Source organism: Pelobates fuscus, chromosome 2 (assembly GCF_036172605.1).
Source record: "Pelobates fuscus isolate aPelFus1 chromosome 2, aPelFus1.pri, whole genome shotgun sequence".
Classification (NCBI taxonomy): Eukaryota; Metazoa; Chordata; class Amphibia; order Anura; family Pelobatidae; genus Pelobates; species Pelobates fuscus.
The window spans coordinates 47834739-47845677 of record NC_086318.1 but is presented as its reverse complement, the minus strand read 5'-3'; the positions used below and the strand labels follow the sequence as shown (position 1 = coordinate 47845677).

The 10939-nt window shown below is 41.7% G+C and overlaps 1 protein-coding gene across 1 annotated transcript in view; it reads right to left on the bottom strand.

Annotated features, from left to right (window-relative positions):
• Window positions 1–1802: 1802 nt before the first annotated feature.
• NT5C1B (5'-nucleotidase, cytosolic IB) overlaps window positions 1803–10939 on the bottom strand; it is a 30431-nt gene continuing 21294 nt past the window's right edge. Inside the window, exons 4-6 of the mRNA XM_063442127.1 lie at window positions 10574–10696; window positions 8050–8234; window positions 1803–2823 (exon numbers count right to left, since the gene is read on the bottom strand). Coding sequence (XP_063298197.1) covers window positions 2464–2823; window positions 8050–8234; window positions 10574–10696 — 668 coding nt within the window. The 3' untranslated portion in view covers window positions 1803–2463. The remainder of the gene's footprint in view (window positions 2824–8049; window positions 8235–10573; window positions 10697–10939) is intronic.

The following is a 10939-nucleotide window of genomic DNA, read 5'->3' as shown; positions in this document are numbered from 1 at the left end:
AGCTTAAAGGACCACTATAGTGCCAGCAAAACAAGTTTGTTTGCCCTATAGTATTAATAGGTCCCCCCCCACCCTCATGGCCCCCCCTCACACCGGGCTGAAGGGGGAGAAAGGGGTTAATTCCTTACCTTTCTCCAGCGCCGGCTCCCTCTGCGCTGGGGACTCTCCTCCTTTCGACGTCATCGGCTGAATGCGCGTGCGCGGCAAGAGCCGCGCGCGCAGTCAGTCCATAGGAAAGCATTCTCAATGCTTTCCTATGGACACTGGCGTCTTCTCACTGTGAAAATCTCAGTGAGAATCGCGGAAGCGCCTCTAGCGGCTGTCAAATAGACAGCCACTAGAGGCTGGATTAACCCATATGTAAACATAACAGTTTCTCTGAAACTGCTATGTTTTTAGCTGCAAGGTTAACACTAGAGGGACCTGGCACCCAGACCACTTCATTAAGCTTTAATGTAGTAGTTCTAGTGTCTGTAGTCTGTCCCTGTAGGCTTTTTAATGTAGATTCTGGATTTTCAGAGAAAAGGCAGTGTTTACATTACAGCCTAGGAACATCCTCTAGTAGCAGTCACCCAGACGGCCACTAGATGGGCTTCCAGGGTCACAGTATGCAGCACCTATGCTCAGCGTCTCAATGCAGAACGTTCCCCATGATTCAATGCATCTCTATAAGGAGATGCTGGCTGGTAAAGCCTGGTATTTTTTGACTGCCATGCGCAATAGCCTCCCAGCGCATTATTATAGGATGGCATTGGATTGGCTGAGATCATCCAACCTGATGATCTCCACCCTGGAGACACGGGCAGCTGCGGTGAGGGAGAAAAAAAAAAAAAAAGTAAAAACACCTTTCCCATGTGATGCAAGAGGGGCCGGTCACCTAAATAGTTAAACACTTATGTTAGGTTACAGGTTTCTGTTCTTGACACTATAGTGTTCATTTAATATGCTGTATTAATGTTTTGCCAAATGTTGCATCAAAAGCCAGTCGCTTTAGACACACACCCTCCTCACTTACGATGCAGCATTCTGCAAAACGTTTATACATTTTGTGCAAAAGCTATAAAGATTTGAGCATGCAAAAAAATACAGCATATTAATAAGGCCAAAATCTATCAAATGCATTAAAGTTGCATTGGTGCTCAGAGTCTCCCTTTAACGTCATGCGCTTATCCCCACCACCAGAAACCCTATTTTCCTTACTCCTACCTCCAGCAACATTTCCGCACAAGACGCATCAGAGATCCGGACTCAAAACGGTAATACATAGTACAATAGCCAAGCGATAAACATGGAGATAGGGGTCGGTGACTGCCACTGACAACGATTATTGACTATAGTTCAACTCAGAAAAGGCACTAGACTTATTTACAGCAAACTGGTTCATAAGCAGCATGGCAGACTCCCTACATGTCTGGCAACAATGACAGGCACTTTATGGGTGTCCAAAACTGTGGATTCTCACATTCATTTGAAAGTACGGTATTAAATAGTACAGTAGGGATAAACCAACTATTAACACAGGAACACACACACACACACACACAATATATATATATATATATATATATATATATGAGAAGCACAAAACAAGCTTTTTGGTTTCCAAGTATCAATAATTTTTTGGTAATTACATACTGTAACCTGAGTATATACACTGTATTGTGTATATATTATATACATACAATATCTTTTTTTTTAGGAATGTCCTTTGGTTTTAATTTTGCCAACTGTTCAATTCTGGTGTGTGTATTTATATCACAGCTGTGCCGTCATGTTATTTGAAGAGAGAATGTGTTGGTTTATTTATTTATTTATTTTTTTAATAAGATCTGAAGTTACGGGTTAACTGCCTAATGTGTTCTGTTTAAGTAGAAAAGCGAACTAGTAAAAATCGGTGTCATAAGGGCCTTTTCTATTGTGTGGGTGTTCATTTCAAATTACCCTATATGTCGCAGATGCTGGGGACCAAAAAAGTCTGTTTTTGGCTGTCATTATTAGAAAGCCAACGGGTGGTTTTATATAAAAATCTTGGGTTAAAAGCCAAGGCATTTGGCAGTAACATGAGTGTATTCAGTTTACATAGGTCAACTGCCTTGAGGGCATGGACAAATTTATGACTTTTTTCTGTAAAATATGCCCTTCGCACTAAAAACCTTTTGTTTTATTTATTTTTGTTAATTTAACGCTGTTACGTGTTTGATTAATGTATTCCTACCCCATTTTCTTACCCAAATAACCAAAGGTTTCTTTATTTTTGTGTTTAGAACATAAGGCACTAATGTTGCTTTGGGCCATTTTTATCCTGTGTTGCTAGCTACAGTACAGATCTCCAAATTCACCAGTTCAAAGACAACAGAATGTTTCCTGCACCAATTGAAAGGCAGCCTGAAGTACAAACTTTTAGGTACAGCATCTATATGGAAGCCTTAGCTGGAATACTTCCATGACAAGCACACAGTACTTCTACTTTTTGGCCTCCTCCTTTAAGGCCGACTTGTTGTACTTTTGGCCGATTCCATAAGGAACGTGAGCTGCAATTGTACCCAGCTCTTGAGCACCCTCAATGTGGAACATCTGATCATCAAAAAACAGATGAGGACGGATCTTTTCCAAGATGGGACCTTTTGGAGCACCTGCGAGAAACAGTGCCTCATCGATCTCCAAACCCCAACTACGTAGGGTTTTCAGTACTCTGGCTCCGGAACTGGCCGCACTCCTGGCCGTTACCAGATATGTCCTTATTGGGCAAGTCATACGTGCACCTTTGGCATAGAACTTCTTCTGCAGCTTACCCAAGGATACCAAAAAGCATTTCAAAGGTCCCTGGTCAACAAGGGAAAAAATAAATAAATAAAATAAAGTAAGTTGTAGCAAGTTGTTAGTTACTAAACCATACATACACGGTAACTTAATTTTTTCTAAAGCAAACCTATGAAAAAGTAAATCTTAAAATGAATCATATTACATGTCATGTCAATGTCATGTTTGTTGACACAACCCATTTATATTTCAGTACATTGACTGCGCAATCATTCTTGGCACGGTCATTCTAGCGAGTTTAAAATCCATAACATTTTTTCTCTGGTGTTTTGAGAATGCTCAATAACCAAAATAGCACTATTTTGGAGAAAGTCAGCCACGTTATACATGCTGTGCTAAATGCAATCAGGATGTTGTGAACACAGAACATGGATTAAGTGGTTTAAGCATGAAAAGTTAAAAGCCAATTGCTTTATTTGTTCAGATGCACAATGGCTGACAGCCTGACACTGTGCTGTCATTCAAACACGCCTGTGTTATTGTACATGGAACACAAAGGGGGCTGTGTGCTGGTTCCAGAGAAAACCCATTACTCCGTGTATGAGCACAAGTAGCATCCAGTAGAGAATGTATTAACGTTAACCCTCTATGGCCCAGAGAGTTGGAAAAAAAAAATGCAACCTTTAAGTAATTTTGTAGTTAAAACTGAACATTTATGAGTTCTAAAAGTTTAGACCGAGATTGTACCCTTAGGGTTATTCATTCAATTTAAGGTCAAAACATTCAAACTGAAAACATTTGCACAGTCTGTTATATCTGCAGTTCGGCTACTTTGGTCGTAAATTTGGACCTTAAGTGAATAACCCCCCTTTTTTATTAAATTCTTTATTTTCAATGACAGAGGTGACATAGTATCAACAGTAGTATGGCTTTTGCAAACGCCAAAGTATGGTTCAGACCAATTTGGCTGTTTGTTACAGAAAGAAGACAATATTGAGTTAACGCATGTCCTAGAACTTGCTGTGGTACTGTGGCTTATATGCATTCTGCCATGGTTTTTGACCTTTTCTTGAGAACGTAATTAGATCAAAGACCCTCTCGAGCTGTTAGAGTTGTTCACGTGCATCTGTGTCTGTGTGCGCCTCTTTTGGCTCTTCGAATCGAACCTTTCAGTGTCCCCGTCCCATTGTCCACCACTGGTCCCCACCGGGCAACTAGCCGAGGCTCCTTTCTTGGCTCCCGAGGGGCTATAACCTCGGCCAGGGTGCAACCAGTGAGAGCCTTGCCATGGCATAAGCTGCCGGTGGACTGCCCCTCCTCGGAATTCTGGGTCACACGGCTACGTGTTGTTGTGCCCTGTGGGTGCACTGTTCGGCCTAAATCACGGTGCTTGAGAGGTAAGTTAGAGGAATAATTGTGAAAGAGAGGCATAGAAACGGAAAGGTGGAAAAATATCGTCCCCCACTCATAGTGAGGTTTCTTTATACTCCAGCCAGGGTTCCCATATTTTAAAAAAAGCCAGTACAGTGCGTCTCACCCTCTCCCATTATGTAGTGGTGGTCAATTTTTGTAACCGCGTCCATCTAGGACGGTGCTTCCATCCTCAGCCATGCAGCTGCCAACACTCTTTTGGCTGCCAGTGTTATCATGTTCAGCAAGTTTTTGTTCGGGAGGCCCTCTATCGGGCATGACAACAGGAACGTCAAGGGGGATAGCTCAAAATGGGCCTCTGGAGAACTCCAGCTGCCAGGTCTTGGACCTTCCAGTAACTGTGTAATTTGGGGCAGTCCCACCACATATGGATGTTTGTGCCTCTGTGTCCACAGAGCCTCCAGCAGAGGTCCGTCAGATTGCGACCTATCCTACTTAGGAATACTGGAGTGACATGCCAGCGGAACATGGTTTTGTACCTTTGTTCCTGAGAGAGGACACAGAGGGAGATCTTTGATGCGGCTAAATGTCCTGCCACTAATCCCCTTCCAGGGTCTCCCCAAGGTCTGATTCCCAGTGTTCTATATAGTTTAGCTCCCCCCATACCGAGGGCTGTTTTTGCTGAAGTGAGCATAGAGGAGCGATATTAAAACCTTTTTTGTATTCCCCTTCATTACACAAATGTTCGAATGTGGTACGGGTGGCTACTGCCGCCTCCTTAATGCCCGGCTGGAGCGCGAAGTTGTGTATTTGTAGGTATCTGTAGAAGTCTGAGGCTGTTCGGTGGGTCCCCTCCTGCAGACTGGCAAATGTTATCACCGAGTCCCCCTGCCATAGATGGTGTATTCTTTGTAGTTCCGCGGTTTCAAGGTTTTTGAAGGCTTGCGGTCCCATGTCTGGGGGAGAACTGTCTTGTGTAGGATTGGCGTCATTGGGGACTGGGCTCTGGCCAGGGAGTATTTGTTGCGCAGGCGGTCCCAGATATCCAAGGAGTTTAGGATCGATGGGCAGTGAATAATCCTTTTTAAATAATATTTTTTTGTAAAATAAAATGGGGTACGTGGAAGTTATAGTAATGACTCACGACTGTATAACAAAAAGTTATAGAGAACACTGAGAAAGGATAAAACCTCATTAGCTGGCCTTCAATTAGTCCTGACTCGGGTTTTAAACACATTTTAGCTCCCCTTTGTAATGGCACATCAGACAGACCTCATTATAAGAACAGACCAGAACTGAATGCCAGGCAGACAACCCCTGCCAAAAACACACAGCAGCCCCAGACAGTAATTTCAGCTCTCTTTGGATCTTATCAGTTAGGTGCAGCCAATACCCATATAGGCACAGTAAGCAAAGAGCTTCACATTTGAATCAGGGATGGAGAATAAAGTGGTTCAACAAAGAAGGACGATAAAAAGGTATTATGTAAGATCACACTGTCCATGCACAGACTGAAGAGAGGCGCTCACAGGCAGCTGACAAACTTCAGGAATGCAGAACTATAACTAATACAACCAGAGTGGTTTCTGCTAGCTCATGGCTCTGCACTGCAGCAATATTAGCCTCTCACCACGCACAGAAAATCACCTGCCTCAGATTCACACAGCAGAACGAACCGTACACAAAACATGAATGAACACTCCCCCTTGCAGCTGACTGGAATACAATTTACCAGCACTCCAAAAATAAGAGGGGCGGGGAGAGGGGGGATTGAAAAGTACACAAAATGAAATGTATACTCATCTATGAAAATAAACTTATATTGCCTAAAAGGGACTCCACTGCTCCAAAAACAAAAAAGCAAATCACTGTTTAGTAGATATACCCTCAATAAAACAATGCATGTAATTATACGTTTTGTTGTCATTGGCGTTATATCTAAAAACAGCTTGCGAATCTAGTCTGTAGCCTTTGCATAAACTCCACTTCTAAACTCGCCCAAACTTTCTGTGGCTGTCCAAGCACTGACATTCCAATACAGTTGAATGCATGCAAGGCAGGTGCTCTGGGCAATTGCTGCCTCTCAAGTTTAACTCCACTGAACAAACCAAACCAGGAAGTAACAGAACAGTTGTCTGATTCATAATCGGTGGGGTGGTGGGGGGGGAATGGTGGTAACAAACATGGTTAATTTATAAAAGTGCTAATTTATTGAAATCTGCATGGTTTGCAAAATGAAAAATAAAAGTGGACACACTCTTCACACATAAAACACTTCAAAAAGTTGAATTGCTCTAGGGGTCTGGAGTGTCCCTTTAAGTCAGCTAGACTTTAAGTCAGGGCTTGACAAATTTGTTTGAAATCTAGGAGCCAGCTAAAAAAAGTCAGGAGCCAGTCATTTTCAACGAGAAAATGCAAATTTTAAAGGGACACTATAGTCACCAGAACCACTACAGCTAGATGTAGTTGTTCTGGTGTCTATAGTCTGTCTGTCCCTGCAGGCATTTCAGTGTAAACACTTTACATTGCTGCTTAGTAACACTTCTAGTGACAGTCACTCAAACGGCCACTAGAGTCTCCTGGGTCACTGCTGCACCATGTGCAGCACCCAGGTTCAGTGTCTCCAAGCTCTGCATGTTCCTCATAGAGATTAACTTAATGCATCTCTATAAGGGGATGCGGATTTGAACATTTGCTGCGCGTGCACAAAATCCTCCCAATGCTTTCCTAAGTGAAAGCATTGGTTTAGCAGAGATCAAAGCTTGATAATCTCAGCCATGGCAAAACTGGCACTGAGTGGGAAATGGAAAAAAAAGGGGGAGTTAATACACCTTCCTCATGAGATAGGAGGGGGCAGGTACCTAAATGCGCACACACACACACTTACGCTGACAACAGGCTCGCGCACACACACACTGACAGACTCACACGCAAACTGACAGGCGCTTACACACACATTTTTGTTTTAATTGAAACCTTTGGGAGAGCTGAGTGGGTATTTTCCTGGGGTCCACTGGGCTGCTCTAGCTGTGTGCGAAGGAGCAGTACTCTGCCTGTAGCTCCCTCGCGCTTTGTAATGAGGCCAGGGCCGGAATGACGTCATATTCCGGCTCCCCGCATCATTAGACAGCGCAATGGAGCAGAGAGCAGGCAGAGTACAAATTCTGGATTTGTTTATAACTATGATCACTAACGTGTCATTTGTTCACTATGGTTCCTATGAACAGTGAAAAGGGCAAGTGGTTTAGGGGTTGTGATGTTATCTACACAATGTCCTGCATTCATTAATAGTGTTACCATGAGAGGCAGAATACTTAAAAAAATATTGTAAAAAGAAATGTGATTGCAAAATAACACTACAAAGAAGGCCCTGTGTCCTCTAATCACTGCAAATACAATAAGAAAAACCAACCAGCATCCGTAATTAAAACAGTTTTTATGAACATAAACCCTGTAATTTTCACAGAAAGAAATAGTTTGTCTATGTAAATTGCAGGTTAAATTGTTACTTACAATTCCTTTTTGAAAGGAGAGGGCCACTGGATGACTGAAATCGTTAGATTAGTCAGCAGTCACTCATGCTGAGCTTGTGAAAAGATTCTTTTGGAGCTGAAACCTTGCTGAACTCTGATCAATAACAAAGTCTGCCAATTTGTTTGTTATGGAGAGCAAAGATACGGACATAGTTACTCCCAATGACGATAGGTAGCTGAATAAGGTCGATAAATAGATAAGCAGACAGTGGGAGACCCTAATATGGCAAACAGTCCTATATAGACAGAGATTAAAAAGTTTGGACACTGAGGAAGGGACAACGATAGACACCACTGGATTGGACACACAAGGAACCAAAAATGGAGCACCCTGGTCAAAAGAGCTTACAGTCTATTGGAAATATAATTACTGTGATCTCTTTACCTGTGCCAGTGGTTTATTCTCAAATGTCTTCTCATGTTCGAAAAAGGAGTCCAAGCCCCTTTCTTTGACAATTATTTCTGATTCATCGGAAAAAAGTACAGCGTCCCCATCAAATGCCACTCTTAGCTCCTTGTCTGGGAGAATCAGGTTTTTCTTTCCCATGAACATAGTGGCCGCTGCAATACCTGCAATTTACAAATAAATACATTTTTGTAGCTCAATGTAAATACTGAGGGAATGGATATCGAGAGTGACTAGAGAGAGGTAGCAATACAGAGGAAATGGGAGAGAAAATCAGAACACAAGAACACACAACTTGGAAGTTAGAGAATATTTTTTTTTAAAAGATGGGGGTCTGGGAAATCTTTGGGTCCAGGGACTGCATCCTCCAGTCTTTAAAGGGATACTATAGGCATTAAAACAACTTTAGCTCAATGAAGCAGTTTTGATGTATAGATCATGCCTCTGCAGTCTCACTGCTCATCTGTCATTTAGGAGTTAAATCACTTTATTGTTTATGCAGCAATGTAAAAGGTTCCATTGTAGATTTTACACACATCTTTGGTGGCTGTCTTCCTGACGGCCATTAGGGGCACTTCCCAGTAAGAACCATATCAGATTCCTAGAGCACCATTTGAGGCATTTGAGGCGCATGTTCACTAGCCTCCTTATATAGGGCAGTGAGCATGCACAGCAATCTCCGCGCCATTAAGCATCTCCTCATAAACATGCATCGACTTATGGGAAACATTCAGCGTCTCCATGCAGAATTTGGAAACACCAAACATCGCTCTAGCAATAGCATTTTCTTCTTTCAATTAGCTAGTTTCTATTGCATGTCATATTTTATTACTCGTATTATAAAACGGTCATTCAAGTTAAAAAATAACCTTTGTAGAAGAAAATACTTTTTAAATGCCCTTTGGATTTTAAAAAGAATAGGGCTGTATGATGTAGAGTCTGCTTTCTCACTTGACTTGAGCCTATCAGCAAAAAGCAAAGAAGATCGGCTAGTGTTTTTCCTACAAATCTTGCAGTGAGATTTAATTCTGATTGGAAATTCGAGCTTTAATTGTTAGATCAAAACACAGGTTTCCATGATCTGCTACTGCTTTTATCACAATGAACGTAATCTGTCTCTACTGATACCGACCACCACTTACGGTTTACCATTATGCATATTGGACAAAAAGGTGCATTTTCCAATTACAAGCTAAGGCAACCCCAGCAGGAAACTATAAAAGTTTTGCTCAGCACCTGTTATAGTCTACACAAATTGCTCTTTAGGTTTTATTCACTAAACAGTGAATGTCAGGCTTTTTTTTTATTGCTATTTGGTTTTCTATTAACTACACGTCTAATTAACATACAATGCACTATGCATAGGATGAGGTAGAGGCACACAATATGCCTGCACAGTCTTAATATAAAAAACAAATTGATTAAACCTGAGCTGCAGAGGCTCCCACCATTTTCCAGTGTAGAAAGAAATGGAGTTCTGCGCAGTCAGTCAGTTTGTGCACACCCAGGTGCTACTACAGTTTGAGGACACAATTCAAACAAACGTTTTTGGCCAATGTCCTTTAGAATTGAAAAAGGGCTTGTTCCTGAAATGTTTGTTTGAATTGTGTCCTCAAATAAACTGTAGTAGAACGTGCGTGTGCACAAACTGACTGGATGCACAGAACTCAATTTCTTTCTCTGTTTGCTAACATACAATACAATTCTCTCATCTATGGTACTGAAAGGTGAAATAATATAAAGAAATATATTATAGAATATATATATCCGCATGTGATAAGAAAGAGACAATCAGCTCTTTCTTTTAAAAAAGAACCACAATATTATCAGGAGAGGCCTGTGTAGCATGTGAGGAGTTGGAAGGTAGGGGAACCACAAGTGGTCCAAACCCCTTTCTTCACTATAAGGGCAGACGGGTGAAGATTTATGAAGGGTATATAGGGTCAGAAGTTGACCATCTTCCTGGTCCTCCCCAAGATATCCACAATGGGCCAGGAGATGCCAAGTCTCATAGTAATTATTAACAGGAAAGTCTTACGGAAATCGAGACTTGCCCATCAGAGACCTGACCATTAGATGGCTTCAAAGCCAAGCAATCACAGCACAGTTACTGAGCATTCAAGGTAGTAGAGGCCTATGTAAAAAGGTCTTAGCGGTCAAAGGTCAGTCTGTTCAGAGCTCAAAAGTCAGTCAAGCTGCAAGGTGATGACATTTTTTGTCGCAAAATAAATTTTTTCCGCTCATTTCTTTTGTGATCTGGCTTCTATTTCTTATATTTGGTTTTGAAGTATTAGAATATTATAGATTTTATTTGGTCTTCAATCAAACTTGCATTATTTTTTTTTTACATCACCTGGTCCTATTGGTTTTAACCCTTTGAGAGCCTGAGCATCTTGTGGGGAGGGGGGGAACAGTAACTCATTAGTGCGTAGATTTTTAGGTGCTACGTACTATGCACGGTCACTGTGGATGCATAGTTGGTTATTTGAGACAGGGGACTTACCTTCATGAATAGCTTCCTGAACTTTCTCAGAGTCTGCCGATAGGTACAGATTAGTTAGATAGGCTTTCAAGTAACCAATTGGACTTTTACCTCCCGTCATGCAGAAGCGCTCAATATTCAAACCTAAGACAAGAGTAATATCGGTAAATGTTGAGCAGTAAATTCATTTCAGAGAACTTTTGAACATTTAATGGCAAAGCATCTATGGCAAAGAAATTCACTAGTTACCCCCACATATCTAATCTGCGCAAAGATGAACATCAAGTGCCCTATTTGCTTTTAGATCTGTGCAGTTAGAAGGTTGACAGTTCAGACTCCACCGAGTAGATTGAGAGGCTTCTGATTGGCTGCAGTACTTCCCAGCAT